Below are 18459 nucleotides of genomic sequence, written 5' to 3' on the forward strand. Positions count from 1 at the left end.
TGTAAATGGATTTAAATAGGGTTGAAAATGTTACTTTATAAAAGTAACTCATTATTGTTGTGTTTTGCAAAATGTAACTCGGTATACATATACTGTTACTTGTTACTGCTTTAAAAAGTAATGCATTACTTCCCAATCCTGGATTTACATACGTAAATAAAAATGTTTGAAAATAATTTGCGCAAGATGATATTAACGAATTGTGATAAATGCAGAATTTTACAATATTATAAACAGGATTAGATAATAATTAGTTAAAAAGCTAAAAGTTAAATAGTCAATTACCTTTGATTTTAGTTAGTTTTAAATGATTTATTTTTTAACTTTAACTAATTATTTTTAAAATACATAAACTTTGATTAACTTTTTTCCTAAGTTAAAAATGTAAAACAAAGAAATTATAAAAGAAAGAAGACATTCGTTCATAAAAAGCAATATTTGTTATTTTATGTAGATTTAATTTACAAATAAAATATTAAATTTCTTTGGTGATCTATATTATAATTGTTTTAAATAATTTAACTTTAAAAACGAATTTGATAATTTAACCTTTAAGTATAATAAGTAGGTAATTAATAATGACAGTAATAAATAGCCAATAAATAGGTAAGTGGAGTGCTGATTACAAGAAATGTTATCATTATTTTTTTGTTACTTTTATTATTGTTATACTTTTTATTAGAATAGTATACGTTTATAATTATTATTATTATATTTTTTATTAGTACAGTATGTTATTTAAATTTATATTAGTTAAACCCTTAGGAGATAAGAAAATATAAAAAAAATCAACTTCATGTAATTGAGTAATTGCTAGTAATTATTATAGAGACAATAATATTCTCTTTGATAATTACAGAGCCATTAGTAATAATCACACGACCGGCAATAATTTCTTTTTCGTAAGGGACCGGGATCGCATATCTCGACAAGAGGTAAATTTGGAAGTGGCAATCATCGGATTCCTTGACCGCGCGAATTTTAAATGTGACAGATATACGCAGTTGTGAAAGTCATCCCTGCATACCAATGCGCGCACATCCCGGAAGCGGCAACGGCGACGTGGGTTCCTCTGCGATAAACTCTTGGGAGATAAGAAAATGTAAAAAAATTAACTTCAGTACTTGTGAACTGCTTTTTATTTTTCTTTTCCAGGACAAAATTTCTAATCCTGCATTTCTACATTACCTCGGAAGTGTTACGACCACTCCACTTATCTACTTAAAAATTAATATGAACAATGTTTTTCAAAATTAACTTTTAATTTAACTTAAATTAATTTTATATCTTAATGTTACTTTTAACTAATTGATTTTTTGTTCATGTATACTTTTAACATAATTAAATTAATTTTATTAACTACTGAGTTTAAGTTAATTAGTTAAAAAAAAATCTATAAACTCACTCAACCTTGATTATAAGATATTAATACAGTAGTAGAGAAAAACTCGACAAATTTACTGTTTAAAATAAAAATAATGTTGCCTTTTATTATCTTGCTTTCCAAGAATTTCCTCACACATTTTTATCAGCGAATTTTATTCACTAAGATTATTTCATGTCTTTGATACAAGAATACTCATCTATACATTATTTATTTATTTTTTATTTATTATTATATTATACTGCCCGATTATGCCAGCAACGAGGAGGATTACAGGTAAGAAATTTAATAACAAAAGAAATTTTACAGACACAACCTTTTGTGCTAGAAGTAACAGTTAAAGATAGTATTAGTGTTCGGTGATTTTTATATTTTGTGCTTTATCGTAAAATCGAAAATTTAATGGTAACTTTCAGCTGTATGCGAAATTAATTAAAATCCGACTATTATTTCGGAAATTACGAAAATAGAACAGAAAAGCTTGTTCAACAATAAGTTTAATATTATCTTTAAAAAAGTTATATTCGTTTTTATATAAAATAAAATCAAACATTTAATACATCGAGAAGATAAACGTGCTTTCTGTTATACAGATATTTAATACATTTATTTTATAAAAACAAAAGCGTCTTCACCATTAATCTCGAAATACTAAAAGGATTATTCGATCTCTGTTAGTTCGCGCGGGCAATTAACATATATGATTAAGCCGATAGTACCGGTAACCGGAAGTCATGCATATCGTTTAGGCGAATCCTTCGGCGTAGAGTGGTACGCCTTGTTACACACCGGATAATATGTTATTGATAATATATCGATAATTTATCGATAAATTTATGTTTATCGATGATTTCGGAGTAACTTTGACAAATTCTAAATAACTCAATCAGTGATTATTTTGTCAAGCTATACCCATATTATTTTTTTAATGAATAAAATTATTAATTTTTTATTCTTTATTACATGGAAAAAATTAGTATCAGATTATATAATTAAAACTTTTCTTTAAAACGATTCTATCTAAACTTGAATTAAGTTAATATGAATCGAAATTACCTGCAGCTTGGAACTCATTTGCCATAATAATCCATGACTGCATAAAATTCTGCGGAGATGAAGGATAAAAAAAAAAGAGTGGACTTTTCTTTATACTTTTGAGATTCTTCAAGATTGGAGAAACTGTTTTATGAGCTCGCTCTTTACAATAATAGAGATAAGAAATTATTATCCTACAGACTTACAAGATATTTTTTACAAGCACCTTCATGAGATTGTATAGAACGATATATTTGAGCACGACAGCTTTTCATCAGCTGCAAAGAGAACGTATCGCGTCCGTCACGATCACTAGTCACTATTGTTAAGCTCGTTATCACGTTTCAAATCTTTATTGTAGCAACTATAACGTCTTGTCACGAGTAAAATTCGCCGATCGTAATATTGGTCCGAGCGAATCTCTTTTGATGAAACTATTTTTAGCTTATAGCTCAGTGTGATGAGCTATTAACACGAGCCTTTTTGAGAAGCGGATAACTCTGCGATAATGAATGATGAACCAAAAATGGAAAATGTCAAATGTGTTAAGTGCATTCTTTAACATTCATTAAGTTAATTAATCGACAGACATTTCTTGTAGCAATTATTATAGCGAACGATTAATTGTTCAAAAGTCTAAAAGATGTCTGTTATTTGTTTCAAATGTACAAGCGTCTTTTTGACGTATTTTAGACTTTCTGTACTGTTCGAATAATCTAAACACGACTCTCTTTCTTTTTTTTCTCTTAATCTATTTGATATAATAACGTGTATATTAAAAAACATGTACAAGTGATATTTATGATTTTGGCACTCAACACGTTCGAGACTTTCCGATTTGATTGAGGAATACGATTTCGTTGTTCCTGTGGATGTTCACAATAGTCCTTTAGAGCAAAGTACGGACGATCCACGATCAGTCCAGTGATAACACTGATTCGATAGAGGATCTATTCCTCGATGGTAATTTTGGACCACCGAGATAGCTCAATGGATTGCCGAAAGTTCGTTGGCCGTCCGGCAAGAAGATAGGAGACGTATTGAAAGTTATCGGCCTGCCTGGTGCTAAAATAAAATAGTCTTCGTAATTATTTCTGGGCAGCTCTCTCGTAGAATTGCGCATATGAATCTTTCACGTTTCTATTTAAAGTGTAATAAAAAATATATTTTTCATTTCCGCAGTGAAAATTAAATTAACGAGACACAACAAAAAAATGTTATAAAAATGAGATATAATTAGATCTCGTAATTTTTATTACATTTTTATTACATGAAATTATTAAAATAATATAAGAAATAATTTGAATATTTTTTCAGATTATGATGAGTAAAAATTATTAATTTATTTTAAACTTTATTATGCAGTATTGCATTTGATTTTCTGAGAAAAAAAAGTTGTTAACTTGGCTAAATTTTTCAACTCGATTAAATTTCTTTAGCTCAAATATTTATGTATTATTTAAGTGCAATATATAAATGCTTAAACTCAAGTTCAAGCATTTTATGTATTTAAGTCAACTGCATAAATACTTGGATTGAAAAAATTTAATCGCGTTGAAAAATTTAGTCAAGTTAACAACTTTTTTTTCTCAGCGCGAAATCAAAGTTGCTTCATTAATGTACTGACCTAGGTAGTTTCCTTGCATCTTCGATTGTCTTCCAATGTCTCCGTCCACAGGCGCCTAAACGAAGCGAAAATTTGCTTTAAAGTACTCAATTTGTCGCCGTATGGTAGCGGCGAAATAATAAGATACTTAAATTCATACGGCTTTTGTTTTCTTCAGTCTTTCTGGTTAGTGCATGTATGTAGCAAACACGCTCAGACACTTTGAAGGCTCGCCTCGTAGAGCTTCAAGAAGTTTCTGTAGCTCAAAGCGTGCATGCGATGAAGTGAATGTTTTCTCACGTGCCCGCGAATCAACCCGTTTCGACATCAGGCAATTCGGGTTAATTGCTGTCTATGCACTCGTGCAGGTTTGCGATAAGAGGCTTCGTCGATGTCTTCGTGGAACGTTCTTAAATCGATGATTAGTTTAACCTGGGAATGGCTGGTTGTAATTTACATCAAGCATGTTGGCATCATTGATGTGCTCAGATCTCGATTCGAAAGCGTGAAAATAATTTTGTTCGTTTGAAACAAATTGCGATGATTATATTTCTTTGTGACATCTAAAACTAATGTCAAATTACTTAGAGAGTTCTCTGAATTTTATATTCTCTCCAGATTCTTAAAAAATCCAGGAGATCGAAGAGAATCTTCGATCATGTTTCCCGTATCTTCAATAAATTTCTTTCAAATATAGTGAAAAGAATTGAATTATTATATTGGATCGTCATGCACATGCTTACCTAGTAGCGGGAGAAAAAGTGATTTATCATACAAAATGCGATGTTTACAAAGCATAATTCATAAGTAACGTGTAAAATACAACCTGTCGAATAGTCTGTTCATTCCCGGGTTAAGAGACTTCGTCGTGAGAAAAGACGGCGAACTTGCGAGAAGAAGCTTTGGCGGTGTGGGAGAGGCGTGAGAGAGAGAGAGAGAGAGAGATGGTTACAGCGATGCAACAAACTCGAGTTAAATGGAAAAAATCGTATATTTCCTCTGTCATTTTCGTCCGTATATAACATGCTATAAAATGTATCTCAAGATTCATGGATTGAGAATTGCTGATTGCTTCAGAAGAATATAAATCTTTCTTCGTCATTCCGAATAGGAGATGCATCGTAACAATTTGTATCGAGAGCAGGAAGAGGAAGAGAAGGAGGTACATTCGAACACGCAACATATCTCTTTCGTTCGCCAGCTGTGAACTTATGAACTGTTAATACAGAGTTGATGAAGTATTTTAAAAACGGCAAAAATACATGGAAAGAATAATTTTACTGCAGTATCTAAAAATTTAGCTACGCTGTTAAAAATGCCATAAAATTCAATGTATTTTTAAGTCACATATTAAATTTAATGTATGTATAATTGAAAAGCGTGTGCATAAAATTTAGTGCACTTTTGATAATATTAAATTTATATTAAATGTTTTTAATGAACCTGCTTGAAATTTGTTTTCGTTGTATTACATGAAATTCTAGTGCTGGTTTTTAATAATAGCGTAGATACAAATTAGAAAATAATTTTACGTTGGGTCATCAAAATAATTATGTAGGATGCTCAAGCATTAATATTGCTGCAAACAGTTTTGACATTCTAGCAACCAAACATCCTATACAATTTTTTAAATGGTTCAACATGATTATTTTCAGATCTGTATTTCAGCAAAATTATTCTTTTCGTGTAAAAGTTGCACGGAATTGCCAGAAGTTGAAATCGTAAAGTACAAAGCGCCAACAGCCCATCAATTAAAGTTTTTGGATAATAAATTTTTCGTATTGACTTCAGTCGTAGCAAAATACTTTTTTTTTCTAGTATACAAGTAAATTATAATCTTTGGTGTGTGGTTTATATTTTATCTGTAGCCATAAAATAATCGCAGCGATATATTAATCGTAGAACTGCGATTATTTTACAATTACACGTAATACATAATTCACAATAATATCATCCCAAAGAATTTTTTGGTAATTGCTAATTTGGGAAAAATTTTGATGTAACATGTTGTAAATAATATAGTATATTAGATCCTGCAATTCAAAGAGAAATGAGGGCTGCGATGAATGCAAGTCAAGATGCGATTATCGAGTTAACATTCGTACAGATTATCATCGACGTGCATGGTGGACACATCGTACCTCTATAATTCGCACGATGTTTTCGTTTCGTCGGGTTTTAAAATGGAGTCTAACGGTATAACGCTCTCCTCAACATTAGACCAATCCCTGTGCTGAAAGTACGTCTGATGTATTAAAGTTCGAGGTACTAGATCGGTTTTTTCTTTTTGGATGATTTCGATCTTCGCGTTATGCTTTGTGAATTTTATCGCATGATTATTTTGTGTGATCGCCACCAAAAGCACACAAACGCCACATTTTGTACGATTGCACGAAGCAGCGAAATCAAACTAAACAGCCTCGCGGATGTACACGCAAAGCAAACTATCAGAATTATTATAATAGAATTATTGTACGTACTGAAAATAATATAAAGTATTCTCGAAGGTTTCAAATTCACGATGCTTATTCGGTATAATTTTAATATCTTAATAGTTTGTTTTTTGTGTACAACGCGGACATCGATGACAGTAACATAAATATATGCTGTGGTGACCTTTTTTTAGTAGAAAATAGTATTTTGTTTCAAATTTTTTTAAAAATAAAATTACATGATTTTTTTTTCATAAATTTCTCAAAGTTATAGGTGTTCTTATCTTGATATATTCGTTGTAAATTTATTCTCAATGTTATTTTGATCTCGTTATCATTAAGTTATTTATATATAGGCACTAGGGTCTTAAAATAGTCTTTTGCTCGAGCTAAGTACGTATGGCTTCGTCTACAGCTAATCAATACTGGAAAAATACTGACGACGTGCTACGTAAGAAACATAAACAGGTGCTTGACTACGACGCTAAACTTTACATTACTCGAATGTCTTTCTCTCTCCGAATGTGGCTGCGAGCCAAACTTTCAATCAAACGTATACACTGATTTACGTGTAGCTAACTCATAAAATTAAATAAGTGAAACGCGTAGTTTGCGATAGGAAATTAGCGTTTACGTTGAAAAGTAAAGAATACGCGACGATTTCAAAGCACTTTATCGGATTTATATTGATCGGTTGACATTTTTTATCGTTAGAAAAACGTGTTATTTTACTATCACTTAACAATAAACTTCTATTCGCGTAAAATGTGATTTTGAGCGGATAGTTATGCGTGCTAGAGCTAATTGTGAATGGCTAAACGCTATAGGCACCTAACTCATAAATTTCTTGTTTAAATAAACTTTATAAACGCTACAATAGTATTTAATATTAAATAATATTTTTAAAATATTATTTAATATTAATAAAAAGTGATTATATGTTCACTCCCGATAACATAAATATTATATTAATATTATGTAAAAATTAAATAATATTACTTACTTCGATAATTTAAATTATCAAAAATATTATGATTTTTAAATATAAGAATTATAAAGTTTACGAATATTTTATGCATAATAATTTACATTAATTTTTGAAAAATTTAGTACATTAATTTGAACAAAAATAATATTCGTAAAACATTTTTATAATACTCCACGGATATTAAAATAATATATCACAAAAATGATATAAAAGTAGACGTATACTAATGCAATATTCCTACAATGTTAAAATAATATTAAAAATATTGAATAATATTTTTGGAATATTTTAATTTTTAATAATATTCATATAATATTTAAGAAATATTGTAGCATTTATAGCATTTATAGGGACATCAAAAATTTTGAGTTAAGCTCCTTTGGCAATTAGCCATGTCACATTTCAATCGCACACAGCGATCTTGTTACGTACTCGTAGCTAAATTGTATCGTAAAATTTACATCTGTACGTGATTGTCATTTAAGAACGATCGCTTTATGCGATATTTACAATAGTTGAAATGCGCGATTGCTCTTGAACGTTTTTAATTATTGTCGTCAGTCAATTTAATCAATTATTCTGAGCGCGATGCGCGGACGCGACGCCGACGTTGCCTTTGCCTCGAGACTGGCAACTCACTTCGTCACCATTGATCAACTTTACCGTGACCTTTTCGGGTCGAGGTCCTGCTCCGCGCAGTTTTCTGAATTTGATCGGCGCGTTGAGGTCGAGACTCATCGGTCTCTTCGGCATGGTGTTATTTGCATTTTTCGTGGCGTTATTTGTCGTCGGTACTATGCGCTCGGTTTTGATCTCATTCAAACCCGTCACGGAAAAGTTTGTCTCGAGGAGGGCCTGCGTTTCGTCCGAATCCAATTCGTCGGTCAAGGAAGCTTTCCTTGCCGACTTGTTTCTTACCGGCATAACGAGAAGCTCGCCGTCTTGATCATTACTCGCGTCCTTTTGCTCCTCTTGCTGATATTCCTGAGGTTCATCTTTGTTTTCGTCTACCTCCTGCTCTTGGGTGTCCTCTTCCTCTTCCTCTTCCTCCTCCTCTTCCTCGCGTTCTTCCAGTTCGGGTTCTTCCCTTAGGTCCTCCATTGACTGTTGGAGAAAAATAAGATGCTTAATGATTACTTGAATTATAACGATACAGAAAATAATATGCTACGTTTATCGGGCGTTGCGAAGAAAGCGTGGATTTGTGAATAAAACGAAAGAGAAAATTGTATTTGAAACTTGGGTTGAAAATGATGGTCGAAAGTATCTCTGATATCTTGATTTAATGCTTTTAACGTTCCTTCATAATGCAATATATAGTATGTCGACAGATTTTGTGAATTTAGTGCAAAGTCAGATGCAACAACGATACTTATGCGCTCACTTTAAAGAAGAAGCAATTCAATTTCATTTTTACTTTGTGCGTTTAATGTGTGTGTCGTAGAAATGCCTCACATGAGTAAATGCAAGTACGATAAATCAACCACAATTTCGACAAATGCATGCAAAGCCCTTTTGCAAGCCTGACGAAGCCAAATATGCATTTTTTTTTAAAAAAAAGAAAAAATCTTTACGAATGGGTTCGGTTTCACAGGTTTAATGACGATGCCTGTATTTACCCCTAGGAGCTCCTTTTTCTCTGGTTCTTCGTCTGCTGCAATGCACACAAAAAAAAATACCAATTAAATCTCAGTAAATAAAATTTTGTATATATTAGCCATTTTTATCTTTTTACAGTTTTCATTTGAAAAAATTTTAAATAATTATTTCCATTTTTTTTTAACAAACTGCATGCAATATTTGTATAAATAATGTTTCAAATATTTTGTAAATGAGGTAGAATTGAATTGAGTTTAATTTATAAATTTTTGCTCTTAAATTTTATTCAATCTAAAGGAGAAAAAAAATGTTCTATTTTCTTATACATTTTTTCCCCACGTTTTCCGTCTGTGAATTAAAACAGAGAGCGAAGTACCTTTAATGTGAACTTTCTTGTCGTTCATTAAGTCCTTTGGTTCCGAATTCGGCAGTGGTTTGTATTCTTTGGCATTGGGCACTTTCACATGAGTTCCATTCGGCCTCTTGTCGTCGTCCATCACGTTCTTGAAGCCGATTGCTTTCACGCCGGTCGCGGTGACCAGGGATTCCGTGTACTGTTGCGGTTGCCACCTCTGCGAACCACCGGAGGCGGCGGTCGCGACCGCTCCCGAGGCCGCGTCGCGACGTCGTCGGCGATCCTTGCGCGCACTTCGCCACACCTCGTAAATACATCCGATCACCGCGGCTACGAAGACGCAGCACAGGGCTATAAAGATGTACGTTCCTGCACCCTGCTCTTCCTGAGTGGCGCCCGAATATTGCGATTTATATAGGATCCTTTCCGGTGGATCCTCGACCCACGCTTTATCACGGCCCTTTAATGAGATATTTTGCAATTTGATATATTTGTTAATATTTTTGTATCGATACGATAATCGAGAGAAGACCTTAATGTGATTTGATATAATTAAAATCTAAAGAGGGCCAATGAATGCTCGTAGGATGTTAGAGAGTTCAATAATATTTTGCTTGTAATTTTTTAATTCTTCAAATTGGGCACCAAATTGCTTTCGGTTTTGAAACGTAGTTTTTGAGTTAGAATAGAATTTTTGAACCAGAATAGAAGTGTTAAATCGCGCGCAGTGTTAAATTGATGAACAATTTAATAATATTAACAAGCATTTATTAATGCAATGATGCTAATAAAATTGATTATCAATTTAATATTGTGACATTACTATTCTGGTTCAATTGAAGAACTGCGTTTTAAGGCTGAAAGTAACGGTGGATACAGTTTGATCTTGAACAATTAGAAAATGTGTATAAAATCATGTAAGACATCATTGAGCAATAAGATTCTGCTATGACCGTTTGTCGATCTTCTCAAGAATTTAATTTTTGCACCGAATAAACATTTATGACATTGTTTTTAAGCTATTGTAACATTAAAATTATTTCACAAGAAAATTTGAATTTAAATATGGAAAGCATAATAATAATACATAATATCAATTAAGAAACAAATATTACTTAAAAATGTACTAATGCTTAAAGATTACACATTATTTTAAATCCACCAAATCTTTGATACGCAATAATAATAATAAGATCATGAATACAAAATTATGTGAAACTGATTAATGAAATATTTGATTCCGAGTTTCTCACCACGCTGTCGTTCTTGGGTGGTTCAAGACCACCTGGTTGAACATGGAAAACCGCACATTGAGCGCTTCTAACGCCGGCAGGTATCGTAGCCCGCACAGTTTCACTGCCCTGCTTCGTAAAGAGCATATATTCCTCTAACGGTTTCATGTCGGCGCCTCCATTGATCGATATCACGACGTCTAAAGAAAAATCACAATTTGCAACTTGCTACATAACTAGCTACATTTTTTTTTGTCTAACATAAATGGCGCAAAGTGATGTATAAATTTAGACACTGAGAGATTTGAGAAAATACTTACTGCTGAGACAGCCGGTGTATCCCTTGTAGGCGCTAAATCGCGAATCGGTGGTGTTCAATCCACCAAGCTGTATCTCCGTGGCACCCGGTGTTTCGTCCTCATCTGGTATCGGTATTCCTGGAATCGGTAGCAATTGGACGGGCTCACGGTCAATCTAAAATATTTATACAAATTATAAAATGTAAGAATAATAAATAAAACTCCTAAAAATTATAAGAAATAAAAAATATATAAAATTATAAAAAGCAAATTATTTTGGCGCGCCGTCTTGTGAGCTTGAAAAGTTATATAAAATTGCATAATAAATATTATAGTACTTACAAGTAAATCTACGGATGTGTTACTCACCGATTTTAATGAAATTTTGCATATTTTTAGAATTTTGAAAAATATTTGGGACGTATTTTTTTTATCTGCAATGATCCACTCTAAAAGATGAAAACTACCCCTTAAAGGTAAGGGATAGATTTAACATATCCGGTTTCAAGGCTTCCGGTTTTAAGATTTCCAGTTTCAAGACTTTCAATTTCAAGACTTATTTCACCTAATATATGTTAGATCTATCCCTTACCTTTAAGAGGTACTTTTCACCCTTTAGAGTGGACCATTGCAGATAAAAAAAAATACGTCTCAAATATTTTTCAAAGTTCTACAAATATGCAAAGTTTTATTAAAATCGGTGAGTGACCTCCATAGATTTACTTGTTAGATCTATCTATGGCTGATTGGTAGATGTTTCGATCATTTATATTATAAAAAAAATAACTTACTAAGAGAACAGCCGTGTTGTTATCGCGAACATAGTAGACGCTGTGACGTGCACCGTTCAGGAAATTCCGATCGCTTAGGCGTACTCCGGCCGCCGAGCCGTCCCTGTCCTCTTCGAAGATGAGCTGTCCCTCGGACGTCAAGGCCACCAACAAGTAGTAGCTCCTTCTGGAAAAAAGTTCTTCGAAAGACATCCAGGACTCCAGGCGTCGGTGACTGGTGTCGGTACGGTCGAGTATTACACGAGGGTTAAGAATTAATATTAAGAGCGATGCTTTACTTGTTGTCAGTCTGTACCAGCAGCAACGCGGTGGTTCGCTGTCGTAGTTCGTTCGTTGAGAATGCCAGCTGTACTTTCACCTGATTCACCTCGCCCTCGAGTTCGAATTCGCGCTGCAGTACACTTTCCCCGCTGAAATCGGCGCCCTTTTCTAAAAACAGGAAAAGACAATTTCCGTATATTAGAGATATTAGAGCTTTCGTTCTTCTTTGACAGCTTTTCTGTAGAATAAAGTTATCTATTTTATGGAAATGTTATTCCGATGTTAACGAACGTTTGTTTCTTCAGAAAAGGTAATTTTTTTAGTTTTGAAATGTATCAAAGAATACCTTCACAAATCTATTGTGCAAGTTTTAGATTTTTAACTCTCTAAGATTTTTTTATTTATACATTTTTGTAAATCGCGTTTATCCTTTTAAAAGAGTGTCAGAGCTTAAAAAAATACAGTAAATAATAACAAATAGCTTACCATCGGCACAATGTTCGCCGAAATAGGACGTCAACTCGCAATTGCAAGAAGATTCTTGCCTGCCGAAATCCTCCGTGCAGATTCCTAAATTTTTACAGGGCATCGTGTCGCATTTCATTTGACAATTAGGCAGAACACCTTTACTCCCTTCGTGATTCGCTTCGCTAGCTAAGCTCGGTAGATCGACGAGATATTTGCCGATCATGAGTCCTCGCAAACAACCAACGTAACCTTGAATTAAGGCGCCTTCTTTTCCGACTCTGAGCAGATTATCAGGATCAAATCCTCCTAAATTTACCTAAATGAATATTCATTAATTTATTTAATAATGTATGCACGCGCATTTCCTTTCTCTTTTTTCTAGCTTTTATATATTTATTGATAATTTTATGTATTATGAATAAAAAAATAGTCCTAAAAAAGTCATTTTTCACGTTATAATATCCTGGGGCTTAAAAATGTCTCATAATTTTTTATATTGCTTTTAGACACCTTGGTGAAAATTTTTCTCATAACTTTTATACAAATTGGAACATTTTTAAAAAATATTCAGAAAGTCTGCATTTCTTCTCTTAATAATTTTTATATATGAATTCTGAAATATTTAGAGATTTTTCATAATTTCTAAAAAATTTAACTTTTAACTTTTTTTTAGATTTTATAACATTTTGTCAGAAATTATAGAAAAAAAAATCTTAGAAATTTTAGAATATTTCCTTATTACCTTATTTCCTTATACATCTAATTTCCTTATATATAATTATAAAAAATTCTGAGAGAAGTTATAGATTTTCTGAATATTTCTGATAAGTATTCCAATTCATATAAAAAATCTGAGAATGTTATAAAATTATAAAGAAATTTTGAAAAATTCTGAGAAAAATGTTTATCGGGATATTTTTTAAATATCTGTCAAATTTTCTGTGAAGATTTTCTATTAAGATTTTTAGTTTGAGACAAAAGATCAGTATTTATTCAAAAACTTACTTGGAAATAATCAGTGGGAGGTGCTGGCGGTCGCTGCGGTGCAAGAACTTCTTTCTCTGGATTCGTCCAAGGCTTATTCGAGTACGAGTCTAGGAGTATCGGTGTCGCGTTTAACGTGACATTATATTCATTCACGAACAACGTGGTCCAATTCTCGCCTCGAATTATAGCAATCTGCATGGAGATTCCCGTGTTGACATCTGGAAAAAAAAAGGATTATTCCTCTATAATTTTTAATACACACTTTGCGTACATCAATTTGCATGACATATAGTAAAATTTTATCTTACTCGGATTTTCCACAGTGATATTCTTGATTTCGTTGCCAGCGTTGAAAAGGTACACGATGTTGGTGCCGTTCGAAATGTACAGGTGTACGAAATTGTTTAAATGATCGTTCGCATAAAGTATCAGAGAATGGGTATCGTAAGTTCTTAAATTAATTAAAATATTTTCCAGTAGCATGCTTTTTAGCTGCAACCTTTCTTCGTTGTCGTCCGATCCGAAGTAATTCTTCTTCAAGAACGCTCCGGGTGAGGTAAATGTTAAAGCTTTATTGTTGATGTCTGAATTAAAAAATATTATTTTAACACCAATTGAACTTAAAACTAAATAAATATTTCAAATTCGCCTTAAATCAATATTTAAAAATATAGAAAAGGCGTACATATATATTCTTTTATAAGTTTAATTTTTAAAAAGTATTTGAAAATAATTTTTTCGAACAACTGAATAAAGTTACTGACTTGTCTCGCAATAAGTGCCTAAGTGTGCCCATCGATTTTCGCACACGCATTCGAAATTGCTCCACAACTCGACGCACCTAGCGCCGTTTTGACACTTATTAGGCTGGCATGAAGGCTTGCAGTCTTTAATAATTTCCGACAAGTGTACCGACATGTAACTGTGGATGTCTAATATTTCTCCGTTGACAACGAGACCGCGGAAGCAACCGATGAGACCTTGTCGAACGGAAGAAGTCTTCAAGTGCTCTCTAAAAATCGAAAGATGATATAAATAAAGAATTAACAAACCAAATTATTATTTATTATAATAAGTATTGGATTGAAACAACAGCATTATTTAAAGTGAAATTCAAAGATAATGTTTAGATTTATTTAATCACGTATAAGCCGCTATGAACTTTTATTCCAATTCAATATTTATTATGATAATTAATTATAAATTTGCAAAGTTACTCACGCAGTAGCACCGCCGATGAACATAGACCCCTCGAAGGGCCCGAATTCCTCTTCGGAATAGAAATCCACCATTCGAAAGTCAGTGTTGATCATAAATCTCACGTGATAGTCATTGTAGTCGATCCAAATCTTCTGCCACTCGCCATTATTCAGTTTTCGACGGCTTTCCACTTGTAATTCGCGATTGGTACCGGTATTCAGGGTAAAATTAAAGGTCAACCGATATTCCGACGTTAGAGCGACCATGAAAGAAGGATAGTTGCTCCGTATCGGTGGTTGATACAGAAGAATAGCTTTCTCGCCTGTCGTTCGAAAGCTGAAGGCTATATCACCCTTCCTCCAACCAGGCACTTCGATGTACGATTGCGACGTCGTGAACGTTACCACGTATTTTTGTGTATCTAAAAATCATTATTAATTAACCTTGGAAATTTGATATTGCTTCCAAAAAAAGTTCTTTAGATATTACTCGTGATCTACATAAAAGTACGTGTCGGTTAAACGGATATAATTTCTAGCTGTGAATCAGTATGTATTTGCGCACTTGTTTCAACGCATTCCAATGGTCCTAGGGTGATACGTCCCCGAGCATCTTCCTCGAGATCTCTCTGTTGCAAGAATACCATCCCGGTGATGCCCAAGGAATCGGGTGTTTCGTAGTATCCCTCGTCTGACAGCCACTTTCCGGCGGTTCCGGCAGACACGTCGCAGTTGCAGCTCAAGTTAGAGTTCACGCATGTTCTGTTCACTAAAGTCAAATTAATAAATAACAATCCTCACAACGTTAAGTCTTCGTAAGACATCGTAAATATTTTCTTCTTTTTTTTTTAAATTTGTCGTAAGTTGCGTTAGGAATTTGTTTAAGAAAGAACTTACTTCCACAAGGACAGGATCCGCGATTGACGTTGCCGATGTAATCGACGGTGGTACCTTTGGAACCTAAGAACCACGTGGCGCTGTGCAGCTCCAAGGGTGCCTTGTAACAGTCGTACTTTACGTACTGGCTACAATAAAGCGAGTGCGAGATCAGCTCCTGCAGCATTTCGGCGGTGAACTGCCTGTACTTGATGCTGAAGGAGAAGTCGCTCTCGATAATAGATCTGACGTCCACTTGGGAGGGTAAATTGTGCTCGACGATCGTTTTAGTCGAATCTTCAATCGATTGGAATTCACACTTTACCATGGCGGGCGGAAATCGTCCGTTTCCATCGATGTCGATTCTATAAACGTCATCTTGCGTGTATCCCAAAAGAGCCAATTCCTCGCAAGTTTTTCTGTATTGTGCTGAAAAGCAATACAGAATTAAATTTAATAAGAATTAAATTTAAATTATAACAATAATAATGATTTAATGAAATTGTTTTTATTTTTTATTTGTAGTATAGCTTATAATTAATTTATTATATAATAAACAAAAAAGAAAACTACGTAAAAGTATTATCTACTTTTAGAAAGAACAGAATTTTTGCTATAATTTTAATTAAAAATTCTAATTTAATTTATAATATGCATTGTAATCAGAATTGGTAAAAATCATGTTTTAGACAAATAATATAACACATGTTTAAAACGTGATTCTTACCACCTCGATCGTAATTATCTTCAAAATTGTACAATTAATAAAATTGGTTAAGAGTTAAGAAGATTAGTCTTCTTAGAGAATTTTATAAAAATTATTTTTTTATTTTTAGTTTTATGTATCGATATTGAATTAATTATTTATCTTACCAAAGTGACAGTTCTTTCCAATATATCCAGTGTCTGCACAATCGCACGTGATCCTGTCCTCTTTGACCGAACATTTACCGCCATGTTCGCAAGTGTTCGGCCTCTTGCACGGATCCACAAATTGACAATTGTCTAAAGCGACTTCTCCGACCACTCTCTCGGTGTTAATTACGTATCTAGGTTCGATTCTTTCACCGTTCACTCGTATCTCGCGCATACATCCTACTAGACCTAAATTATCGATATAAAAATGTTTTCCGTATTAAATGTTGGACATTTTTATCTCCCAAATTTAATATCAAATCTACTTACCCGCGTTACTTTTGCCACTTCCTATAATGACTTTATCTCCTAGCTCAAACGTCATAGCGAAAAGTTTATTCTGCTTATTTCTGTAATCAAGGAGGATATTGAGTTCACCCTTTGTATAATTAAGTTCGACCGCGTGCCAAGACGTGTTGTAAGGCGGAAACTTCACCGAAGTTGATACCGTTACATTTTCCGTTAAAACTGGTACCAATTGGAAACGAATTTCGTCGTTGACTTGACGTAACTGTAAGCACAGAGAGAAATATAAATTATTAACACAGCATCTAAAAATTTAACTGGATCAAAAAATCATTGGATGTTGGATTAACAAAGTAATTGTGTCGGATGTTCAAGCATGATAATATTGTATCGAGAAAAAATATTCGTTGAAAAACTAAAATATTTAATTCGAAACGTGCAACTAAATATTAAGTTGATTTAATTAGTTCTTTGTTATAAAATTAGAATGGTTGGCATGAACAAACTATAACTTTTTTGTGCAATTAAATAATTAACCCAATGTTTAATTGATCGCATCTAAATATTTTAGTTTTTTAATAGTTTGTTTTTCTCAGTGTGCAAAAAGTTTTAATACTGTAGCAACATTCAACTTAAACATCTAATATAATATTTCTAATGGCTCAACAATTATTTTCAACAATTAATGGCGATTAGTGGCTTAATAATTATTTTAAGATCTGTATTTTAGCAAATTTGTTCTTACCGTGAAAAGATATGGAAATAAGAAAAAAGAAGAAAAGTATTGTAATCATACCTCCCAGTAACCAATACCGCGATTGCTCTTCACATCTCCGGAAGCGACGATCGCAATCGGCATTGAGCTTTTAAAGTCAAAGTTTAACTTCAGCGAATCGGTTCGCTCGATCGGCCACCAGATATGACTTCCCGCGAAAGGATACGTGATCGGAATGACTTCGACATCGGCTTCGTAGTATTCCGGTTCCAGCACACCGATGTAGTGTACCATAGGGTTGGAGCGCTTCAATTCGTATATAATCGACTTGTCGTTGAAGAACACATACTTCAACGAACCTGCAAAAATAGAGAATCATATCAAATTGGCAGAATTGCCCGATTAATAGCGTTAAATGTTGTTGGTAGTTTTATCAAACCTGCAAAATTATTGTGTGACAAAAGACCCTTCTTCTTGTGGAGCTCCGGACCACCACCGATGTATATCTCCGGATCGATGATCATATCCCAATTTTCTCCCGGTATCTCTAGTATCTTGACCTCGTCGTCTAAGCTGACGAGGACGGAGGATCCATTATGAAATATGGACAAGTTGTTCCAATGGTCGGACGTGACGTAATCGCCCAATGTAGTGGAGATCTTCGAGTTATGCCCGAAATCAAGTTCAACGTGAACTGACTCGTTTACAATGGAAGCTGCAATGTAATGCGGCGTGCCGTCGATTTCGCCGGAAGCGTAAAACAACACGGAATTGTCCCATTTCGTCTGGAATTGATCGAATTTTATTAAAAATTAGATTTCCACGAGCTTTTTAACTGACGTGTTATGCTTAACATTTTTAATATTTTCAATTATGACCCAATAATTTGCATTAATAATTTAATCTTGTCCTCTGTACATCTCTCTTTCTTTCCGCGACGGGAAAAGTATTCAGTAACAATAATTGCACATTCAGCGTACGACAAATTTCATTGTGTCCGCACAATGATCGTGCTACGATACAATTTGAGAAGTGGAACTCGACACCCTCTCGAAAAGTTTTCACGGTGAA

The 18459-nt window shown here is 33.5% G+C and overlaps 1 protein-coding gene across 12 annotated transcripts in view; it reads right to left on the reverse strand.

The window, feature by feature from the left end:
* Window positions 1–1121: 1121 nt before the first annotated feature.
* Window positions 1122–18459, reverse strand: part of LOC105207981 — a 30100-nt gene continuing 12762 nt past the window's right edge. For 3 of the 12 annotated variants that reach the window (XM_039452545.1, XM_039452544.1, XM_026130216.2), the window contains 18 exons: window positions 17828–18173; window positions 17470–17747; window positions 16698–16938; window positions 16386–16616; window positions 15534–15941; window positions 15202–15405; window positions 14659–15058; window positions 14202–14449; window positions 13746–14021; window positions 13456–13655; window positions 12469–12766; window positions 12000–12150; window positions 11722–11887; window positions 10952–11105; window positions 10653–10831; window positions 9421–9859; window positions 9020–9099; window positions 7546–8549 (listed from right to left, as the gene is read on the reverse strand). In XM_039452545.1, the coding sequence (XP_039308479.1) occupies window positions 8016–8549; window positions 9020–9099; window positions 9421–9859; window positions 10653–10831; window positions 10952–11105; window positions 11722–11887; window positions 12000–12150; window positions 12469–12766; window positions 13456–13655; window positions 13746–14021; window positions 14202–14449; window positions 14659–15058; window positions 15202–15405; window positions 15534–15941; window positions 16386–16616; window positions 16698–16938; window positions 17470–17747; window positions 17828–18173 (4833 nt within the window). In that variant the 3' untranslated portion in view covers window positions 7546–8015. Of the gene's footprint in view, window positions 3485–4046; window positions 4102–4995; window positions 6259–7545; window positions 8550–9019; window positions 9100–9420; window positions 9860–10652; window positions 10832–10951; window positions 11106–11721; window positions 11888–11999; window positions 12151–12468; window positions 12767–13455; window positions 13656–13745; window positions 14022–14201; window positions 14450–14658; window positions 15059–15201; window positions 15406–15533; window positions 15942–16385; window positions 16617–16697; window positions 16939–17469; window positions 17748–17827; window positions 18174–18459 lie in introns of those variants that run through there. The other 9 variants (XR_003268204.2, XM_026130220.2, XM_026130221.2 and 6 more) reach the window with 9 other exon arrangements.

The sequence above is a fragment of the Solenopsis invicta genome, chromosome 8 (assembly GCF_016802725.1).
Source record: "Solenopsis invicta isolate M01_SB chromosome 8, UNIL_Sinv_3.0, whole genome shotgun sequence".
In the NCBI taxonomy this organism is placed as follows: Eukaryota; Metazoa; Arthropoda; class Insecta; order Hymenoptera; family Formicidae; genus Solenopsis; species Solenopsis invicta.